The sequence below is a fragment of the Xiphophorus maculatus genome, chromosome 19, assembly GCF_002775205.1.
Source record: "Xiphophorus maculatus strain JP 163 A chromosome 19, X_maculatus-5.0-male, whole genome shotgun sequence".
NCBI classification, from domain to species: Eukaryota; Metazoa; Chordata; class Actinopteri; order Cyprinodontiformes; family Poeciliidae; genus Xiphophorus; species Xiphophorus maculatus.
In genome coordinates, this window is record NC_036461.1 from 10,570,506 (window position 1) to 10,594,194 (window position 23,689).

At 39.3% G+C, this 23,689-nt stretch overlaps 1 protein-coding gene across 6 annotated transcripts in view; it reads right to left on the minus strand.

The window, feature by feature from the left end:
* Positions 1 to 2,955: 2,955 nt before the first annotated feature.
* Positions 2,956 to 23,689, minus strand: part of LOC102231952 (pleckstrin homology domain-containing family G member 3-like) — a 39,300-nt gene continuing 18,566 nt past the window's right edge. For 3 of the 6 annotated variants that reach the window (XM_023352551.1, XM_023352552.1, XM_014471451.2), the window contains exons 3-19: positions 22,299 to 22,837; positions 17,745 to 17,845; positions 16,295 to 16,364; positions 16,166 to 16,212; positions 15,934 to 16,084; positions 15,607 to 15,738; positions 14,828 to 15,010; positions 14,644 to 14,736; positions 12,372 to 12,458; positions 12,261 to 12,291; positions 11,926 to 12,027; positions 11,783 to 11,815; positions 10,989 to 10,999; positions 9,126 to 9,482; positions 7,744 to 7,845; positions 5,114 to 6,491; positions 2,956 to 4,223 (exon numbers count right to left, since the gene is read on the minus strand). In XM_023352551.1, coding sequence (XP_023208319.1) covers positions 3,637 to 4,223; positions 5,114 to 6,491; positions 7,744 to 7,845; positions 9,126 to 9,482; positions 10,989 to 10,999; positions 11,783 to 11,815; positions 11,926 to 12,027; positions 12,261 to 12,291; positions 12,372 to 12,458; positions 14,644 to 14,736; positions 14,828 to 15,010; positions 15,607 to 15,738; positions 15,934 to 16,084; positions 16,166 to 16,212; positions 16,295 to 16,364; positions 17,745 to 17,845; positions 22,299 to 22,837 — 4,004 coding nt within the window. In that variant the 3' untranslated portion in view covers positions 2,956 to 3,636. The remainder of the gene's footprint in view (positions 4,224 to 5,113; positions 6,492 to 7,743; positions 7,846 to 9,125; positions 9,483 to 10,988; positions 11,000 to 11,782; positions 11,816 to 11,925; positions 12,028 to 12,260; positions 12,292 to 12,371; positions 12,459 to 14,643; positions 14,737 to 14,827; positions 15,011 to 15,606; positions 15,739 to 15,933; positions 16,085 to 16,165; positions 16,213 to 16,294; positions 16,365 to 17,744; positions 17,846 to 22,298; positions 22,838 to 23,689) is intronic. The other 3 variants (XM_023352553.1, XM_023352550.1, XM_023352554.1) reach the window with 3 other exon arrangements.

The window sequence follows — 23,689 nt, forward strand, 5'->3', positions numbered from 1 at the left end:
TCCCCCATTCTGCCGCTGAGGCCGGCCAAGTCTGATTTCAGCGAGTCCAGACAGTCTTTAATTGTGATCACGTCTGCTCCGACCTGTTGTATTTTGTCTTGGAGGTCCCGGTTCATGACCCGAATCTCGTTTAAAATCATTGAATCTGTCCCTGCATCAGCGAGCGTCTCCATGCTAGTGTTAGCATTAGCCTCGTTAGCTCGTGGGTTCGACCGGATCATTTGGTCGATTTTAGGGCCCGGTGTGCTCTTTATCCTTGAATTTTTCCCTCTGTTCATCTGTATTGCTTACCCTGTACCTCGCTCACACGGGTTAAATCTTCTGACGGAAAGTAGCAACGTAAAACTGGCCGATATCAGCTCTGGCTCCTCAGCACGCGTTCTCTCCTCGCCGCATCGTCACCGGAAGTTCTCTGTCATAGTTTAATTAGCAGTGTATTTCAAAAGTAAAATCTGACATTATAGTATGTTTGTTTATGCCAAAGCCTGGGTAAGGAAGGCTGGCCCTCAAACTCCAGTCCTGAAGGGCCGGTGCCCTGCGACTTTTAGATGTGCCTCTGCTGCACCACAACTGAATAGAATAATTAGGTCATTAGCAAGGCTCTGGAGAACTGATCTACACAAGAAGGAGGTAATTAAGCCATTTCATTCCAGTGTTTTGTACCTGTGGCACATCTAAAACCTGCAGGACTCATTGAGGACTGGAGTTTGACACCACAGTGATGTTAAAAAGCACAGCATGACGATGAAGAAAAAGTTTATTTTCTCCTTTTTCTGTTGTGACCATACCAGTAGAATTAAATATGTCATTTTATAAAAATCATTGATACTTTTTTTGTGCGTGTTGTTTTAAACGTAAGCATCTCCACAGCAAATGTGATCTTTGTTATGTATTTATTTATTTTTATCATTTTAAAACTAAAAACCCAACAAGTAAGACCCGAGATAGTGTGAAGACATCTTACCTGACAAACATAATAATCCCAACTTTGGCAATATCGTCTCGAATAACTTTCCAGGAATCCTTGATCATCTGAACCTGCTCCTCGCTGAGATGCGCAGCAGCTGCAGCGGCTGCAGCCTCCTCTCTGTCCCTCTGTGAAAACTCCGTCTTTGTTGCCAGACCTGAAATCGCGCACCCCATTCTTCATCTAAAACAACGGAGATGATGGCGACTTTATTATTATTATTATTATTCACTGTCAGTCCCAGATGATGGACATAGAACCGAAAGGTTAAACTGTTCAGCGAGGCATCTGGTTTTTGAGTGCGTGTCTTGAACTGTCTCCCCTCTTTTAGAAAAAAAGAAAGAAAGAAAAAAAAAAAACATCACTCATCAAGTCAGAAATTACAATTGGGTGAGGCAGGTTCTGGTTGTTGCTTTCACAATAAGATAAACACCTCGCTAATGAGCGCATAATTCAGAAAGCGCTTTTACTTTGCAAAATGGTGCTTCGTATTTCCGGTTTTAGTTAGGGCATTCACTGCTACCTTTACACTGATTTTCAAACCAAGTATGATCTGAACTCAGCCGCAAATATGGCCTCAGTATAATACCACTTCAGAAGATTATCACACAAACAACTACATCGACTGTTAAGGAACAGGATGTTCTTCTTTGATTCACCCAAGGATTGCAAATATGCAAATACAGGCTTACATAAATAAACACACTTTTATTTAAATAACTCTTAGCAATTTACAAAGAAACGTTGTGCATTTTGTTGCCATCAACAAACTTTTAGCACAATTCTGGCTGACTATTCTCACTAAAACGTCGGTAAATTGGATAGTATATTGGGATACATTTTCACAGAGTTGGATCAATGTCATTACAGAAGTTTAATGTAATAAAAATACTCAGCTTGTCCAAGTTTGAACCACTTTTCTGTTGATTTGAGGTGAAGGTTATTTGGAGATGATGCTCCTTCATTGTTCTAATTTTCTGTGGCACACCAGTTTCACAGACAGTAGAACAGCCTTTTGTGTTTTTGAATGAAAGGTTACATCTAAACAATTTATTTTGGATTTCTACCATAAAAATATAATACAAACATTACAAGCTGAACATGTAAAGACCTTTTCCTCTACTGACAATGTTTCCCAACCCACCAGTTTGTAATTTACCAACCACTGGTCCTGGGAAATTGGATGGAACATTTTGTGGCATGGTTTTTTTTCTGGCATCCCTCATTTTCCTTACAGTGTGCCACAGATTAGGTGTAGCTAGAGTTCAGTGATACTGTGACCAGTAAACTAGCCAGTGAAAAGCATCTGCAGCACTTCTTTATTGGCATGAAACTGTGACGCTGCTCACTTTTGACCCAAGCCTCGCTTCTACTCTTTCCCATAACTAATTAGCTTTATTCCTCTGTTGTTGCCATCATTCTGTACATCTCCCTTGTTCTTAAAAATCACCACCAGAACACTTTTCTTTCATTCCTCAGACATCTTATCACTCAAGATCTTCTTAACCCAGTCAACCTCTGCCACCTCTCCTAGAAATGTCCATCCCTCCAAGGGTTTGTCATCAGGACCACCTGCCTTTCCTCTGTTCATCTGCTTCAACGCTTGCCCGACTTCATTGTTAATCTTAGCTACTTTATGATCCACGACAATCACCTTTTCTGCTCTACATTCTCCTCATTCATCAACTCTTCAAAGTGCTCTTCCTTCCCACACTTGGCACCTGTTGATACATTCCCACCCCTTAATCACCCTGATCTGCTGCACATCCTTTCCATCTCCATCTATCTGCCTCACCAACCTGGACAAGTCACTCTCAGTCCTTATCGTCCACAAGGAATCACTGGCTTGTAACCATTTCTGGTTGCGTTAGAAATAAGTGTCATGAATCTATTATAATAAAAAAAATTGGTTCTTGAATTGCTAACACAATTCTGTGGGCCAGCCCTACGCAGAAGATTCCATCTTTTATTGACAAAGAAAAATTATGTTGCAGCCTTAGAATTTCTGTTTTTATTGAAAATATGGGCAGCTGTACATAACCATAAACAAGTTTCTGAGTATCTGGAATTTACACATGGTCAAAACTATCCCAATATACAGACATATAAATAACTTTCATGAAAATAAACAAGTTGCTGATAAAAAAATAAAGCTCCAGTGATGTGCACAACTGTTTGACAAGCAGCTCAGGAAAATGTGGAAGCATATTTTGCTGTCCCTGTGGATCAAAACACAGCAAAGGCTAAAATCTAACTGTCTTTGGTGTCTGAAGTAAGACTTTACTGGCAATCGAGAGCTCTTAGCCGTCGCTCTCAGAAACTCTGCACTGATAGTTTGCAGAGTTAATATTAATGACTATAGCAGCCAACAGTAGGTAACATATCACTTTTTTTGATACAGGAGACTATATATGTATTTATATGTTCACACAAAACTGTAACGTGCAAACAAATACAGTTAAAATGTAACTGTATCTTACTGTTTTAAAGACGGCATGCCCATACCATCCCTTTTATGTTACACTGGTGCTAAAATTATTGCACCTCGTCCCCTATATAAGAAACCTCATGCACAGAGTTTTTGAGGGAGAAATATGCAGAACAAACATTGAAAGCATCATCTAGCATCATCTCCCAGGTTTATGTTGAATACACACAGTGCATGTTGTTTAGCTTGTACTTAAGCTCTGGAACTTCTCCCGTAAACTCCTCACGAGGTTGCTTTCTGAGGACTTCCCAGAACTCAGTGACTTTGTGCTGTTACGAACTTCCTGGAGGAGCCCATCCTCGTCTTGGATTCTGTGGCACGGTGAACGAGTCCGCGAACGGTCTTGAAGGTTCTGAACTTCATGCAGAGGGACAGAGCCCAGCATGTGGTCTAAGGAGCTCCACCTGCACAGCAGGGAACCCTTCTTTTGCTGAGGCCAGTCCTCTACCTGGAGACATTTCTTACAGCAGTCTGTCGGAGCTGTGTGGAGATCTGACGAGCTTCTGTACTTATGAGAGGCGCGGCTCTCCTTTACCCCATCTGGTTCTGTGCAGACACAGTGTGTTCTTAGAGAGTGTGAGGTGTCTGTGTATTTTGAACGCAGCTCCTGGACGTGAGGCCAGTGGAAGGACTCAGACTGAGGGCTGTGTGGGGCTGTGCCCTGGGAGCTTGAGGGAGAAGATGGTGTCTGGTCCGAATTTGGGGAACAAACTTCAGGAATGACTTCCTGTTCACAAACATTCATGGGCAACCTTAAGTTAGGCTTACCTGCATACAAACAGAGACAAAAGCACAAGGAGTTTGCATCAAGTTTCTGTTTCAGAAACAACTAAAGGCAGATTAATGCAAAACTGTTAAAAATCATTCATAACCCTTGAACTTTTTAACATTTTGTCACAAAAGCCAATCTTTCCCATTTAACCTAAATGCCTCAGTTTGTTGGAGCATATCGGTAATTAAACATCATGAGGCACCCATAAGAAGTCTCATTTCCAGTTTGTGATATATAGGAGACACAGCAAGCAGATGTTGAGATCAGACCAAAATTGCTCTATTTGGCCTACATGATAAATGTAGCACAAATACAGTTGTCTACATGGTGGAAAAACTAACATCCTGAGGAGACCCTATGACAAAACATGGCAGATGTAGTTTTATGCTGTGGGAATGTTTTTTTCCATAAGGAAAAAAAGGTGATAGAAAAGTGGATGCAGCAAAAGTCAAATGTTCACCTTTCCCAAGAAGAACGATGGTAAACGTTCATTTAGAGCTACAATAGAATGGCTTAGATAACAGCAGATTCATGTGAAGGAATGGTCCAGTCAAAGTCCAGACTCAAATTCTATTGGGAATTTGTGGCAGGCCTTTAAAATGAATGTTAGATTATCTTGATCTAGACTGATCTGAAATTATTTTTGCAAAGAAAAATGGGCAAATATTTCAGTCTGCAGTGATGTGAGAAGTGGTTCTGCAAAATCTAAATGCACGACACACTTTTTAGGTGTTTGCAAAAAATATACAGTATTTACTATTAATCTGTTACACATAAAGCTGTGATAAATATGTGATGACGTTTGAAGTTTGTGGTTGTAATGTGAAAGAATGTGAAGAAGCTCAAGATATACTCTAAAAGTGTTGATCGATGATGTTCTGTTTACCAGTTTTTCTCAGCTTCTCCTGGTGGACAGCAGCTGCACTCCGGAGACCTTCCTGGTGTGCAGCCTGTCGGCTCCTCTGCCATCCTGCGGGCCGGTTGTTTTTGATGCGCTGGCTGTACTGACGAGCCAGCTGGAACACCTTGTTTCTCATCTTCCCCATGTCGTGCAGGATCTGGTCTTCGTCTATGGTGGTTTGGAAGCTAATGCTCTTGGATAAATGGCCGGGGTGGAAGTTGTCGTTCTCTTGAAATGCCGGGGACGAACACGGTTCTGAGAGCTGAGCAGAACCCTGCTCCGCTGTGGAGGAACTGGCCGTAGGTGAAGACACGGAGCAAGTGTCTGCAGCAGAGCACATTTCCGGTTCTTCTTCTATCACTGGTGGTTGATTACTGTTTTTGACCTCTATTGTATCCAAGCTGATCTCAACTCTTTGGCTGTCAACTTTCTCTTCTGCCTCCTGCTTCACTTCCTGAATCTCCTCCTCAGTTTCCATAACTTCCCAAACCTTCAGCATTTCAGACGAAGGCCTGAACTCTTCCTCTGCAGTAAATGCTTCCGTGGCGCTATTAGACCGAATCTTGACCTCAACTGAGCTTTGAGGTTCACTCATCTTACCCTTTTCTAACCCAGGAAGGTCGAACACGGACCAAGAAGTGGGTCTGTTTCTACAGAGGCCTTTCCTGTAGGCTGGACCGGCCTTCTCCTTTGGAACATCATTCAGCTGTCGACTCAGCTGTCTCACCAGACCGGCGGGGATGAAGGACAGACTTTCCCTGCGCTTGAGGCTGAAGTTAGCATCTTGGTGCTCAGCATGCTCATAGTATTGCCTGATTTTATGGATGAGAAGTTGATCCTTTTTGGAGAGAGTGGACCTGCGTTCTCCTTCACTCAGTTCAGGTTCAGGACCCAACAGGTTGGCCTTTGAGGAGGGCTGTGGTTCTGGTGAAGAGCTATCTGACATTTTCTCCATCTGTTTCTCCACGTCCATATGGGCTGAGAGGCTTTGAAAAGGGTCTTTATCTAAACTCAAGTCCTCAGAAACCAGACTGCTCCGTCGTGACAAACTGCTGATGAGTTGCTCAGCGGTCAATTGGTCCAACACAGAGGAAGGCAAACTGCTTTTATTATCTGAAAGCACCTCCTCTTCCTCCTCAGAGAGGTCACCGTTCAATAGTACACGCATCTCCTCCACCTGAAGGCCAGAAGAGATGCTCTCTCCCTCTTCTTCTCCTGCTGTTTCCGTGGAAGTATCCAAGGATTCTGGGGTCTCAGTTTGTTGCTCAGAGGAGAACATGGTAGAATCATGGCAGTGGGAGTTCTCCACCTCCAGCTGGTTGATTGGTTCTGCTTGTGGGACTCGGTCTAGACGACACAGTTCCTGTGCATAAAAAGATAACAGTATTATCTAACGGAAAAATGCACATTTTAATGACAAGCACTCTTCATTCCTCATTAGCTTAATAGTTCATTTTAAAATCAGTTTAATTCATAACATCCACATCCTTGCTGCATTTATTTTATATTATTAGGCTTCCTGTTTTTTATCCAGTGACCTTTTTGTCATAATATAATCACAGACTCCAATGCATGGATTTCATGTGACAGACCAACACAAAGAAGAACATGACGGATGCTTTTTCTAACAAATAAAAATATCTGAACATTGTGTCATGCATTTGCTTTCAGTCCCCTTTACTGATACCTCTAAATAAAATTAAGTACAATCAAATTCTAAAGGTCCAATGGAAAGGCATCCTAAAAATATTTGCAGCTGCAACAGCAGTAAAAGGGAATTTTGTGAAGCATTGCCTCAGCATGGCTGACTACTGCATATATCCACACTACTTGTCAAAATTTTTTTTTAAACTTTTTGTTATGTTCCGCCTGCTTCACTTATGCACTGCTTTGTTTTGGTCTATAACATAAAATCTCGCTAAAATACATTTGTGGTTGTAAAGAAACAAAACATTAACATTTTCAAGATGATGCATGAATACTTTTACAAGGCACTGATTGTCTGTGGGTAAGAGTTGCAATTAAAAACTTGCATTGGCAATGCAGTCTGCTTCTTTTGGCTCTTCCTGGACAGTTTAAATTATCCTTGACTAGTTAGGCTGAGCCTCATCCGGTTCTCATCCTGCTGATGTCACCCTAGACTGCTGCTCTAACGCTGTGTCCAGGTGTTGCCTGCTCATCTGGGGTGCCTGCAAATTGCAAAAATAAATAAAAAAAGAAAACGCAGCTTGGAGCTGTTTGCCATAGATAAGGTTCACTCGGCTCAGATGCAGAAGCTGCAGAAGTGGGGGGACGCTTCCCATGTGGTGCTTTAATTTCCAGCACAATAAATCTGCAGCATGTAGAGATGATTCAACTGTGCTCATGGCAAAGGGCATCTATTCGGTAATAATTGCATTTTTAAATCTAATGTAACATTGAATAAACTAGCATTTCTGCAAAGAAATAACAATGAAAATAGAGAAAGAGTTTGAAAATGGGCCCCAGTAACAACTTGGGGAGGTGGAAGGGGATTTAATAGAGTGAATATGTATCACATGTGGCCTCAGATATGTGTGTGGAAATGAGGTTAAAAGGATGCAGGCATAAATATGATATTGGGCTTTTGTGAGCACCTGAGCGCTGAGAGTTTGTTTCACATTGTCGGTGTTTTCCTCCCCTGTGCAGGTTTCAGCCTCTGCAGCTTTTAGTTCATCAGTGTCCTCATTCTGATCATCCTGAAAGGAAACAAAGCACAGCATTATGCCAAAAGTCTTTTTAGTCAACGTCAGCAAGTTTGCAAGCTTTATAACCCCATGTAAGATCTCAAGGAGTGAATGGCAAACAATTTCCTACAGTTCAGCCATAATTGGTCCAAAAGCTTGAAGAGAAAAATTAGTTAAGTTAGGCTTGATCATCTTGGGTTGAACCAATGTATACGAGCAAAAATGCTCCAATAAGTTAGAAATTATTTTCTTGTTACAATTAATTTGTAGTCAAGATGCAATTTTATGATCTGAAAAACATTTCAGTGGCCAATTTGGGTAATGAATCTGCTCTGTGTTTGGCTTCTGACTAATTTTTTAATCCAGAAAGATTTTAAAAAATTAGTCAAAAGCCATATTGAGATTTAACTTTACATACTGACTGTTAACCGTTTCAAACATTGAATGTGAATGTTTTATTTAATGTAATTATTTCTTGTTTGAAAAAGTAAATGGACATAAAAAGTCTCACTGATGGAAAATACATCCTAAATCCTGAGAAACACAAAGAAATGTTCAGAAATATCTCTTGATTGTTAAAGCTCGCTGGATTTAAAATGTATAAACCTCCTATTTAGGTAGATTGCTTTTGATAGAATATGAGACTGATTTCTAAATATTAATAGTACATAAATGATATCAAAAAAATTGCAAAATCTAAAACGAAAGGAAAGTCTCTCATTCAGACCATGTTATTCATTGGTATTCAGAATCTAAACAACTAACAATTAATCCCAACAAAAAAAAATCAGAGGGAAAATATTCATCAATATGATTATCAAAGAGAAAGCTCCCCACTATTCTAATTATGTTTAATCAGATGGATACATTAACCTTTGAAGTCAAACAACATTTAGCAGAGCATATTAGGATATTCGTTGTCATGCAAATGCAAACATGGTCTCAACAACATAAGTCATGCACCCATAAATAGTTATTAAACACAGCAACAACTCAGATGAGATACACATGCAGTACAAATTTGAAAAGAAAATTAAATGCAGACTGGGATGATTTTAACTTTGAAAAAATAAAACCAAAAACATGCATGATGTTTTTCTGAATACCCCTTATCTACAGTGAAGCATTCAGAATGGACAATGTGAGTATTGAGTCAATTTGGATTATAAAGGAAGAAAAAAAAAGGGATGAAGAACAAGAGCCAGTGTGGGAGACAGAGTGGTGTGTTAGTTTTGGTGAGCCGTTGGGACGGAACGGAAAGCGGGAAACCCGTGGGTGGCAGAAACCCTCACCGTTGTGAAGTGAGTAGAAAGCAAAGCCCTGGCTCTATAGTGCCAGCAGGAGATGGCTGCCAGCACCGAGCTGGCAAAGTCGGCTACCTGGTCGTCTCCCATCAGCACATCATCCTTGCAACTCTCCCCTTCCTCCTCCTGTTCCTCTATTTCCTTCTCCTGCTCCAGCCCCACCTCTCTTTCTCTGGGTGAAGAGTCACTGTCAGCTGCATTTAGCCGCTCCAGAGAGTTGCTCAGATCCTCCACACACGGCCTCTCACCCCGGGGCTCGCCTAGACAGGAGGTCAGTGTGCTGACACTAGCAGCTGGCTGCAGGGAGCTCCTATCCCCCAGCAGTGTGCCTTCACTGTCTGCATGCTGTAGCGTGAAGTCATAGACATGTGGTTTGTTATTGCAAGGTTTGTGATAAAGCCATCTTATGACTGCAAGGCTGTAAAAAGCAAGATGTGTTGTCTATCAGCAGCGGGTGTGATGCTGTGTGATTTCTGCAGGCTAAGAAAAGAAAGTGTGCTCTGGAAGGCTTGGATGTTTCATTTGCAGTTAACAACATTTTCAACCACAAAACTAGCCCTGCTAAAATTCCATATTTGTGATGTAAAAAAAAATATCAGAAGATTATAAGTAACTGACAGATTTAACATGACAAACTCAACTGACAACACACAAAACTGAAGAAAATGTGATTTTAAAAAGCAGCAATAAACTTGTTGCTTAAATATGCACAGCTTTGTTTCATGCACCATTTTGATGCAGTTCAAAATTGTTATTGGATAAACATCAATTACAGTGAATCTGATTAACCTAAAATGAAATTCTGTTGCCCTGGTCGGATTTTTCCATACATATGCATCCTTTAGAGATGGAAACAAAGTCTGTGGATAGATTGCAGATGGATTAAATCTCATCTCACAAATGTATTAGGTAAAATAAAAGCCCACAGTATCTTTACATTATGGATGATCTCAATAAATTGTTGAAAAGAAAACATGGAAACTGGCCAGGGAGGCAAACAAGAGGCAGAAAGCAGCGCTGAAAGAGCTGCAGGACTGTCTGGTTGTACAGATAATAAACAAGGGTTCCCCAGAGCTTGATGCTGTTTCACTGCAAGTGAAACATTCTCCTACAAGGTTTCAAAGGACTTTAGTGAGATCTGGATGTTTTCTGTGGTCCAGGTAGAAGACAATTAATATTTGTGTGAAATGTACAGAGTTGTTGTTGGGATCTCCAGCCTTACTGGGCCATTTCAGTTTCATCTTTTCATCTAATTTAAACAAATTGTTGATCACCGACTTCACTCTGTATTGGTGTAGATCAATTGCTGTGGATGTTTTCATATCTTTCTTCTGACTGCTACAAAGCATCTTATTTGCTTTGTAGCAGTCAGAAGAAAGATATGAAAACATCCACAGCAATTGATCTTGCAGACTTGCCTTAAGAGTGTGAATATATCTAATCTCACTCTTGGACAGTTGATTTTTTTTTTTTTTTGTCAATTTATCTAACTTTGCTATAGATAGAACCCTCAGGAAGACTGAATTAAAAGTGCTTCAACTTGGTGCTACTTTGATGTTGTACATACTTCTGCAGCAAGATTAGTGCATCCTTTTAATATTTTTTAATACTTTTCTCCCTCTTAACAGATGTTTCGGTTAAATGGATACATGTGAGATTTAAAGTAGAAAAAGTTTTTAAATAAAACTAGTTTTATTTGAAATTATTTCTCATTTGTTCATATTGGACTTTTACAAGGCATGACACTTTTTATATCAACTGTAGGAGTTAAGGTTGAGTAACCTCAGCAAAGTGCATTGCAATAGTTTCCCCAAGCTTAATAAAGACCCAGTTTGGATTACCTTAACTTACCTTCAAAATAGCTGCAGAGTGAACAAAGATTGAGGCGAAGGCACCGGGAGAAAAAACAAACAAGAATGTCAATAAGAGGTCAGATATCATGTTCAGTAACATCCTGAATCTCAAATGCATTTAGGGGTAAGGAGACAATCTCTGCTTCCACATCCAGGCAGCTGTTAGTCTGCCTCAGACTCAAGGGAGATCCTGTGATTAGGTAAAGACCAATAAGTAGCATCTTGTTCTCTGAGGCTTTAACTGGACATGATGCAATTTGTCAGGAAGAGATGAACCACTCCCTTACTCAGATGAGAAGGTTTGACATTAAAGTGGTTTGTTCATTACATCGTCTGGAGAAATTGAGCGAGAGAGAGATAGAGATAGAGATAGAGAGAGAGACTGGGTAACAGGAATACAAATGTTTTCTGCTCTAATGACCAATCAATGAAACAGGAAGACACAGATCTGACGGGCGGGGCCCAGATTGAGTACCGAACAGAGCTTCGGAGTGACAAAAGGCCTCGACCGAAGCAGCATATAATTAACTTCATTATGGGTGAGGTGGAGTGGGAGTGAGTGTGCGTGCCCATTGAACTGTTGTCCAGGTGTCTTTGAAGGAGAACAAAGCAGAAGTTCAATGGAGATGTGAACAGCAGCTTTTATCCAACAGAATAACCTTGGTGGCAGAGAGCTGATGTATAACTGGACTGCAGCCACAATGCAGTTCAAACTATAGCAGCGTTTGTGAATCTGAGAAAACCCTAGTGAACATTAACAGAAATTAAATAAAAACATAAAAATATACCCACCGTTGGTGCTCTTTATGATTTCTTTAACTGGTTCTGAAAGAATAAATAAATACATTTGCAAATTTAAAAAAAGGTTTCCATATTATCATTGCACAGTTATTTTTCTGTGTGATGTACTAGATAGATAGCGGACATAAATATACCAGATCTTCTCCTCCCATTCCGTACTCTGAGATGGAAGCTGTCACTCTGGAAGCACTCTGCTTTCATCATCCTCTCCGGACTACGCTGACACTTCCCAGAATCTGAGAAACGGAAGGAGACGTCATTACACTCATAGCTGCAATTACAAAAAGCAATTTTCTGCACATGGATGAGCTGGTTATAAGCCAAGACATCTTGGAAAATTAATAAGCATTCCATATTCTTCACAGAACATGAACAGCCACTCTCTTTTTATTAGCTGCATCTGTGGTAGCTGTGGCAACGGTTAAACGGTCCCCGACTTAAGTAGAGATGCTCCATTAGTAACACTTACAGTTGCAGTTGTCCACAGTGGCGTCTTTTGCCTTCAAAGACAGAAGGGACAAGTTAAAGACTCTTTTGACATCGCTGGGAAAAAAATGTTGTGTGGAAGGATGACGTTTACCTTCTGTGGCAAGATGGTGCTGTGATTCTCAAGAATGAGCCTCTTAATGTGATGAGCCCACAGACGTTTCTCCTCCACAGACTTTGCCTGAAGACACAGAGGGGAATCCCACAAAAGAAAATAATTATCTTTCACACAACCGAGACCTGACAAACCTGCTGTTAATACAATCACTTATTACAGCATAAAATGTTATTCTCTTCTATAATGTGTTTACAAGGTTGGTGCTTGGTGATTTGATTTGACTGTTGAAATAATATTTAAGCACATAACTGTTATATTAAAGTTCCATTTATGTGGTCCCACAGCATAACAGATCTTCCACCATACAGCACAGTTGTCATAAAGCACATTTCAGCGTATTGTCAGTTTCCAGAACCTCCGTTGTTACAGCAGAGGGTTGCCATAGTTTAGCAAACTCCACATTTATGTCCCTTATCATTGAGCCTGTATTTTTCAGTCAGTTTTAAATGCCATAGATAAAAAAAAACATCTCTCAAGGTGTTTTTCTTTTATATTTCTAAGAAATATAAAAGTGCTAGAACTGACTTCTGATTCTGCAGTGCACACAAGGGCTATTTTACTGTCAAGCATGTGGACAAATTTCAATGATATGATGCTAGATTAAATACATATCTTCTGAGATAATCTGTTATCAGTGAAACCTTCATTTTACAAAATTCCCCAACTGAAAAAAAAAAACAAAAACAGAAATTTCAATCATTTGTTCAGCATCTAAACCAAATTCAGTTAGCAGCCTTTGGTCCAATCAATAATAAATTTATTTATAGATATTCTGATACTTATCATTGAGAAAGTCAAAAAAAGTCTGAAAACTCATTACTCATTTTACACATTTCATATTCATCCAGTCATGAAAATTTTTTATGCAATTTCATACTTTTCAAGACAGCGCATGAACTCCACATACACAGATAGCATCAAATGGTTGTCATGGAGACTGTTTGCTCAAATTTTATTGCAACTGCAACAAAAGATTAATTAACACTAAGGTCATTTTTGGTAGAAGAACCATTGTACCATCTGAAATGTTGTCTTGGGTACATTTGTAAGGCATTCAACCAAATACAAATTTAATTTAATTGCAAACCGTAAATGTAAAAAGCGCTTTAGTTGGTTGCTTTAATAACTGCAACACGTCATCCATCTCTACAGATCTGTGCAGCTGGCGATCATTTTTGACTTGATATGAAAAAGCTCCAAAGAGTTTTTCTTTTTCGAGAAATTAAGGATGTCGAAAGCTTCAAGTGTCCCTTAAATATCCGACACTATCAGCATTGCTCGGACTCTCTTAGTTTTCAAACTCTGTATTAGGTCTCATTATTCTGTTGCAAATTAAGTTGTCTGAGGAAGGCAAATTATACACTGGAACATGTTTACAGAAATAATTTATTACAACTCTGTAACAGAAAAACACCAGAATCCTTCACTGTATTTGAAGCATCGTAAATTAATCTGTATGCTGTTGGTCTTACTCTAAAACTCCTGTGTAAGAGCTATAAATGTCCAGGAGTCCTTCTTTTATAGTGCTCCCATCATCCATTGACGAGCAAAAGTATTTTTTATCTAAACTAAACATGACTGTATGTTTTGGGCTGTTGTCCAGCAGGAGGATCAACCTCCACTCCAGTCTGGAGTGTTTTGGGGCCTCTAACATGTTTTACTTTAAGATTGGCCTGTATTTAGCTAAATTCATCTTGCTGATCATGAATAGAGCTAGACGAAGAAAAGCCACCCCACAGCATGATGCTGCCACTGTGAAGTGGCAGCATATTGCCACTATTTTATTTATTATTTTTATTAATAAATAATAATAAAAAATAGTTGACTACAGTAGCTGTATAGATTCATGTATAGATCCACTGTGAACTGGCAGCATCATGCTTTTTTTTTTTTTTTTAAAATCCCCCTACTGAGGGCACAGCAGTAGTTATTTTTCATGAACTTCATGGTTGTGCATTATTTTGTGTTGATTTATTTCAGAAAGTCCCATTTAAAAAAAACAAAGCAATAACTACATTTTGTAGATTTATCCTGACAAAATGTGAAAAGTTTCAGGGGGTATGAATACTGTTTTGAGGCTACAATTCCAGATGGGCAGAATGTATTACTCTAAAAATGTTACGAATCATTAAAAATTATAAATATTGCATACAGGCATAACTCCCCCCCCCAAAAAAAACCCCAAAAACAACAATCTTCCACATTTCACAGGTTATAAAGAAATTGACTAAATGTTTGCTGGAGTTACCTGAACTGTATGAGGTTGCTTAGGGCGCTTGAAATGGATCACACTGAAGAGGAGAGGATCCTTGGCGCTGTCGAGCAGCATCAGGGTGGAACACTGTGACAAGAAATTATATTTGTTTGCTTTGTACCAATTCTATTCACGTGTTTCCTCACTTATCACATTAAAAATTAATCAGAAATCGCACCGAGATGTGGATTTTGTATACGTAGTGTTCCCCTCTTTTCTTGGTAATGAGGAGCATTTTTTCGAACAAGAAGAGCGTCCGGGTGTTCTTCGCCCTCAGAACAGGAAAGGTACCCTCCAGCACCAGCTCTCCACAGGTGGTCAGGTCGGCACCCTTCCAGTTGATCAGCAGAGATTGTATCTCCTAATGTGATGAAACAAAACTTTACATAAAGAAAATAGCCAAGCATGAAAGACATTATATGCAATTTTCATGTCTGCCACACGTAAAACTAAAGCATCACTTGTGCAAAAAAACAACAAAAAACACAATTTAACCTCCTGAGACCCTGCATCCTCATATGAGGACATTACATTTTTGTAAACACAGATGTAAATAATAACATTGATTGAATGGTCTTATCGTCACACAGATAGACCCAATGTCCTCGTCTGAGGACATTGGGTTTTGAGAAAACCACTTATTGTAGAAAGCTGAAATTTCATTTTTAGGCCAATTGGGTCCTTATGATCCCAAATGACAAGGAGAAATGTATATGCAAAAACAGACCCATTGTCCTCATATGAGGGCATTGGTTTTGACATAGTTCAAGAGCACATAGAAAGCTAAAATTTAATTTCAACTAAAATTAGGTCATACTAATCCCAAATAGTAAGGAGACATAAAAAATGCACATCAAACAAAAGCCCGGGTCTCAGGAGGTTAAAATAAATAAAAAATTAAACAAAAATCTCAGATTTTCCCCATTGTTGCCTTTAAGCTTTAGTGGATTTTCTAACCTGCACTCTGACGGCGTGCTCATGTTTCCTCTTCATGTCGTTAATGTACCAGGCCACTCTGGTCATGGTGTCGATCGCCTCTTTAATAACCCCATAGCCCTCTTCGTCTGGGTCATAGTGCTTGGCAATTTCCTTTAAGGGCAGTCAAAGTTATTATAACCTCAGAGAATGTCCTAAACAACTACTGTTGTGATCTTTATTTTACTAATTTAGCTTTTTGTTTGAGCAAATGGCTATTTCACACTTGCATAAGGTGGTTTAAAAGAAAGTTGCTCTAATCCTAATACACAAATTTAAAATAAAAGAGTTAGTGAGGAAGCCTTTTACCTGCAGAAGTAGGTGATACTTCAGGATTCTCTGAACTGGCTTCAGAAGGTAAGAACCCAAAGGGAGAGAGCGTTTCAGAGCGGCCTGCCGATCCCTGAAGAACTTTGCTAAAGTTTTATTCCTCATGCATTCAGTCAATGTTGCTACTGAGCTGCAGACACCAAGGAATAGCACACATAATCTCATTGAAGAATGAAAAAAAAAAACTTTTTCAAAAACTGAGGATACTTACTTGGGATAATTGTTGCAATATTTAGTGTAGATTTCAAAATATTCACTCTGGAGGAAACACAAATCAGGCATAAATGCATTTCTTTGAGGAATTTAATATAGTTTTTAGTTTTGAGAAGGTTTTCCTCACCTTATTAACAAAGCAGTGAGCAATAGCCACAGGGTCGTTCTCACACATGTCCAAACATTGCAGCAGTTCACTGAAATAAATCAATTAAAATTGTAAAGCTTGGAACTCAAGCAGGAACACCAGAACAGTAATATTTTATATCAATATTTTTGGTTGACTTAAGTTTAAATGTAAGACACTGTTCCACAATTACTGTCGTAAAATGAATAAAAACGATAAAAAAACTAAGTAAAAACAAAGTTTGTATGAGGAAAGGTATAAGAATAAAACCCCTCTTAAATATTCCTTCTGTTCCTGTCTCTGCTCTTCAGGTCCAAAGTCATTTGCTGACACTTCATAATATGAACTATAACCTTTCCACCTTCCCTTTATTAAGTCAACATTGTTGATTATTCTCCATCAGATCTTTCTTGTTTAAGATACTCAGAGCACTAACTTTTCACAATGTGTTGTAATCATATACCCAGAAATACCCAGCAAAATGTGTATTGGCGAATGAGATTATACAATACAATTAGGGAAATAACCAGCAGGTGGCAGTATATGCTTTTCAGAGAGCAGCAGATGCACTTGTTTGAGATGGTATTTCCAATAAGAAGTGTGCTGCTGTCCACATTTGTTATGTAAACAGTGTTATTTGTTCATGCAGACAGATAGTTTAGGGATTAGTGCAACAAAGACACCATTCTTGGATAAAACATGTTTACATTTTCATAAAAGTCAAGTGTTTGTTAAAAACACTTAGAACGTACTGATGACTTCTGGAGGACAGCTTGTACCCTACACGATATTGAACATAGCACTGCACACACAGAACCCTGGCTTCCCTTTGGTTAGCCTCCTACACACAAACTATGTTGCAATACTAAAGCAAATACAGAGCCTGTATTCACCTGCTGTGTATTTCTTCATAGAAACAAATGAAACTAAATGTAATCTTCTTTATTTGAACTCCCTGGCAGCCTTAAAAGAAAGGCTCATCCCTTCAAGGAAAGAAGAGTGTTAATGTGTTTTGGCAACAGAACCCTTTAAGCAACACAGACACAAAATTATGAAACTTAAAGCCAGCTGCAACAAGACTTTCAGCGGTTTCACCCATTATCACAGCCTTTCCTGTGGTGAAAGTCAATCAAACTGCTTCTCAACAACAAGCTATGAGGTGAAATAAAAAAAAAAAACAAAATCCTCTGATGCATAACCTATTTGTAGCCTATCATCCTACACACTCCTTGTTCACATAATCTGCACAGGAATGTAACATCAACAATGATTGTCCACAGTCTCCTATTGTCTATCATGAGTCAAAACAATATTTACTTAAGAATAATATGTGGCCATCCACATTTTTATAGTTTTCCCATTTTTTATATACTTTTCCACATCAAAACAAATTCTTATTGTTATTCTTAATATTATTCATTTGTTAGTACTGGGGAGGATGATTTATTACCTGTTGAACTCATAGATGTCTTCTATATTTCCAAATAAGGCCATCACTTGCTCGTGCCCTATGGGGAGATTTCTCAAATCGATAATGTGTGCCAAATAGTCCTGAGGAAAAGGGAAAGAATGAGTAATTATTTAAGCCCAGTGGTGAAATATTTCACACATGTGTTTTCAGATTCCTACCAGCAGAGGCAGCAGGTAGCTACTGACACTGATGTTTTTCTACAAGCAGGGCAGGTCCAAGGTTGCATGGGGCTCTAAGCAGATTTTAGGTCACAGCAACACCTTGTTTTACAGTACACATGTTGTGCATTTAAGACAGCATATCTAGAGAGTCAATAAGGAATTAATTGACAATCACTCAAGTCAGTTTTCACTATATGTTAACAGACAGAGCCTATGGGATTCAGGTATAGAAGATGGAAGCTGTAAATAAATTGAGATCGGTTTATTTTTCTGACTTACCTTCTCACTACTGCAGACATGTCCACTTTACAGGTAACATTTAAATCATGATTACAAAAAATATCAAGTAAAATATTCTGTCCATCTTTAACAAAGGACACTTTTCACTTCTTTTGAATAAATTTAGATGTTATGATCATTTAGATTAGTTTAAAAAATGTAAACACTTATATAAATCAGGTATTTTGAAAGTAATGGCTTGGTAATTCTTAATAAAGATTACAAACATGAAAAAAACAATTTCAGAAGGTTCTCTGTCAATTCGCCATTTTTCCAGTAAGCACTTCCATTTTGTACTCAGAAACAAACTCAAATTTTCATTAATTATGAAAACAAATAGCATTACAAATAATCAAGTGGCAGGTATAGTGTTATTAACTTTCTGTGACCTTTGTATTCTACTTTTTGTTCAGGACACTAGACTTTTATAATGAATAAAGATCATTGCCCAAAAGTGACTGTAAACAACTTCCTGGTTCCTGCTGCTTGGCATTCACTTCACTTCCTTACAGTAAGAATGCGCTTCAATGACAGAAAATTGCTGTAAAACATTGATTGTCAAAGAAGATTTGAAACATAATCCAGACCTGTACAAACTGATGAATTTTAAGCACAGTTACAACTTATTTCACTTAGATTAAAAAATATAGTAGTGTTTAGGTTTCCCTAAAGAAACATTATTTGAACAATAAGCTTAAAATATTAATTTCTATTGAGCTAAACCATTATATTGAAATTGGAAGGTGAAGCTCTGCTCCAGTCTCGAGTCTTTTTCTACCTTGAAAAGATTTTCCACCATGATTTTCCTGTACTTCACTCCATTTTAAATCCCCTCAACTCTGACCAGTTTCTCTGCTCATGCTGGAGTAAACCATCCTCACAGCATGGTGCTGCCACCACCATGTTTTACCAAATGATGTGATCATAATAATGTGTAGTGTTAGTTTTTTTTTTTTTTTTTTTGCCACAGAGTGTTTTGCAAGCAGGACAAAATGTTGAATTTTGTTCTTATATGGTCACATCACCTAACTCTACGTGTTTGTTTAGTCCCTAATGTTACCTAACAAACCTCTGAGACTCCTAAAAATTTATTCAGTGCACTAGAGAAGAGAAATTGAGCAACAAGAACACAGAATTTCAGCACAGGCTACTTTCCTTAAATGAAACCCATCTCCCGATGGACCTCCGGAGTTTATTAAAAGTAGATAAAAATAACTAAAAATGCCATGGACATAGCATGCCAACATCTGTGATTCCCCCCACCTCATCGTATTTGATTAATGGCACACCCAAGTGGCATGCAAACATCACCAAACAAGGTAAAGAAGTGGGCTAAAAAGGAGCCTAAACAAATATGCAACAGATAAATAAAGAATGCACAAGTAAACACCTTGAACACACAAGCAGCCTCCTGGATAGAGAGCTGCAAAACACATCGACAGCTTACAGGCAACGAATTACTGAATGAGCTGCGGTAAAAGGTCTCTAATATATATATAAAAAAGGTAAATCCACCACAAATGTGACCTTTGGCATACCATGAGATTTAAAGTTTTGTATAGTCTGGTGCTACAAGCTGTTCTTTATTATAGAACAGGGAGGGCTGTTTGGGGGCTGTAACACTGATATGGGTAATATAAATCATTTTTTAAGAGTTTAAGTGAAAAAAGAGCAGCCAAGTATTTCTGCACACACCAGCAACCAAAATGATTGCTCTGGGTGTGTTCTGGCCAGTTGTTGGGGACGTATTCCAGCATGTGGAATCAGCTGGGGTCAACCAGCTGCTTTTCAAATCTGGATCCCACGGACGCAGCTGAGACTGAGCCTGATAAGGTGGATCTCACAGACACATCAATATGTCAAACAGCTGCTCATGACTTCAGTGTCAGTATTAAGTTGAAGCTTTGACTTTGCTTCCTATAAAAAATTTAAAAAAAAACCACACACACACAAAGCCAAACTGAGAGGAAGCATTTTCACATGTTTCTGTCAGATCTAAGGCTCGGTGTGAAATTAACTGCATGGAATCAAAATGATTGAAGCCAGGCTGTAATCATAAAAGGACAGAGGCTTCATTTGTGCCCAGTCGTGTTCCCACACTAGCCTATGGAAATCCCAACTGCACTCGTTTCATCTGTGTTATTTCTTCAGCTGGTGGATAGATGGGGGTATTTGTGTTGGCCGGGGCAGCCGGAGAGTTCAGGCAAGGCAGGAGCTTGCAGAGGGGGCCTGTATGACCAAGACCAGGCCAAGCTGCTGCTGCTGTCAGCTAAAATAGTTACAAATCCTAGAAGTGTCTGTCAGGAGCAAGCCATTACTCAAACTTGATCTAGGGCAGCGCATGCTCTCAGAGCAAATGTTAGACGCCAGCACTGTCTGAGACAAGGTGAGGAGGGGTGCTGGCTCTTTTACTGCCATTCAGTCTCAGAAATGCCTCACATGTTAAAGCCATTACCGTCTTCAGACTTTGTAATGATCCCGAAAAGAAAAAGTAAAGACCAATGGAAACGGAATTTTCTTTTCTGGAAGCAATTGCCAGTGACTACAAAAGTAGAAAATGTGATAATTGAGTTGTAAGATCATCACTGCCCCATTTATTTTACTCTTCTCATTTTTCAAAGGAGATTTTTACAATCTCAAAGCATATAAACCCAGTCGCTGGTAATGTCTGCACTAGGAACCCCCAATTTCAGTCGAAATATGAGTGCTCGATCTATAAACCCAGGCTGCACAGGCTGTAAACTTTCACTGCACTGTAAATACACAGTGTTTATGGAAGAAAGCCAGTCCAGATTATGAACTGCTTGTCAGCTTTCATCTTTATAAACAAGAAAACCTGTAAACAAAGAGAAAGCAACAACCAGATGTCTGGCATGCATTTTTGTCCACTGGCTGATCCATTTAGAAAGAAGGAAAATCATACTGGGGTTTTGAATGAAGAAGCAAAATCCAACAGAGGGTTCCAAAACACTTTTAATTCACAAACAGCTGCCTGGAACACAGGAGACATTATTCCCCATCCAAGAGACTGAGTGGAAGCTCTCTGCACCGGTGTCTGGCTTTTCAAATTCAATATAGTACTTCTAATGAGCACTGCAGACACTATGTCACAGCCAAGTGCCAATATGGGTCAAATATACACAAAATACATATTATTGGCAACAATATACAATGATGGCTCAACATAAATACAATCTCCCGTCAAAGTTCTAACACCACTTTATTGGAATTATAGGTAACAGACTATAATTATCAAATTTAAGCAAATTCATTCATAGATTTCAACATAAAGAGACTTGGAGACATGTGCTCTGCTTCATCCCTCAATAAAATCCAGTGTAGCCTTCATTAGTCACCTTGTTACAGTATATTAGACATCGCCTTCACCTCAGCATAAAACAAGTTATTCTATGAAGGCCTCAGAGGTTTGTTGGAGGACATTAGTGACCAAACGGCATCATGAAGGCTAAAAAACAGACCAGGCATCTCTACAATAAAGCAGAGCTTAAAAAACTACATCTCAAACTTTTAGAATATCATGAAGCACTGTACAATTTATCTTCTGAAAACAATAAGTGTGACACACCTACTGAGAAATAGCCACCCAGTTAAACTGACAGGAAGAAGAAGGAGGAGCAAGGAGATTAACACTACATGTAGAACATGAATCCAGAGCTCAGGTGGGAAAATCTGCTGACAGGACAACTGATGTCATGCACAAATCTGGCCTTTATGGGAAAGGAAGGAAGAAAAGCCATTGCAAAAAGAAAGTCTCAAGTCCTATAGGGAACACGACAAACAGAAAAGCTGTGGTTGCATAAAGCCAAAATTTAACTGAGGTTATATCTTAAACTCTGTGTGTGGTAGGAAACTAACACTGGAAGTCACCATGAACACACCGTTCCCACTGGTGGTAGCAACAATACGCTGTGAGATGCTTATTTTTAAGCAACCAAGTTGATTAGAATTGATGGTAGGATCGATCGACCTTAAAAAAAAAAGGTCAATCCTGGAAGAAAATGTGTTAGAGCCCACAAAAGCAAGACCTGACATAAAATAGTATAACACATATTAAGTTTGAGTATAAACTTACCTCCACTATGCTGCTAAGGTCTGTGACGTACATGCGCTCCGTCTCAATAATCTCCATGACAACTCGGTCCACATAGGTAAGCTTTGGGTTGGGCGCCATAGTGTCTGTGACAACAGGCGAAGCGGTCATGTGAAGGAATTTACCCCTCGCCAGTCTGCTGGCAGAGGCGTTGTTGTTCCGCTGGTTGTTGATCACACAGGCCTCCAGATGCCGCCGCCAGCCACCACCAGAACTTTTGAGGTGAGGACTCTGACTTTCGGCCTGCCCGTTGGTGCCTTGTGTCGGGCTCAGTTCCAGGTTTATGTATTCCTCGCTTGGTAGGGGAGTTGTGATAGAGGACGGAAGTGCTGCCGTACTTCCAAAAAGGCTTTGACTATCAGCGGATGAACCAGAGGACAAGGTGGACACCAGGCTCACGGGACGTTTGCCCTCTCCGTCCAGTGGCTCCACGCATATCTGGCTGTAGTAGTCTGGGCCAAAATCTATGTTATCCTTGACATGGTCACTGGTGGAGAGGGACGATGACAACTGAGAAGATTCTGGGAACAACACAAAATGTAGGTGTCAATATTTGAGAAAGGTAAACAAAAAAAACAAGCTCTATGATGTCAGTGTTTTCTTTAGGCAGCTACATTATTTTACTCCTGTAACATTTCGTACTCCAATAGTTTTTGGTCGTTTGTTAAATGACATTTTTAGGCGTGAAAGAAGGATGTTAACATGCATACTGGAGTACGAAATACTAAAGGACTAAAACATATGCCTTGAGAATGTTTAGTCAAATTGGTGAAGGAACAAATTGACTCATAGCTGACTTCAGTAGATACCTGGAAGGCTGATTATGCTATTGTGTTTTATCCATTTAAACTTTCATCCAACATCTGTTATACTCTTACCTTGGATGTGGAAATGTTGGCAGCCATTTGAAAATCTGTGAGTTAAGATACAGATCTACATTTTCTAAGTTACTAATAGAGGCGTCAATGTTGGTGTTTACAGATGCAAACTGTGCTACTACTAAAATTTTGTCTTTGTTTTAAATGTAGTGACTGCTTCCACTGTGGGTAGTAGTGAGCGCTAATATCAGGAAGGTTAGAGAATTATTTAATCAAATTTGTTCAAAATTAGGTGGCCCACAAATATCTGATCACTGCATCTTTTATGCTAATGTCCTTGAGCCTCAATAAAATGTTGCATTGCTCAAGCTGCATTCAGATACCCAAGATACTAACAAAATATCAAATATATGCCAGTTGTTTACATTGAAAACACTGATATTTCAGACTCTGCAGAAGACAGCCAAGACCTCTGCGTGTCTACTCCCAGGCTGAAACAAGGAGCTGTATTTTACAGTAAAAGAGCTGCCACAAATCATTACTGACGTGAGCTAA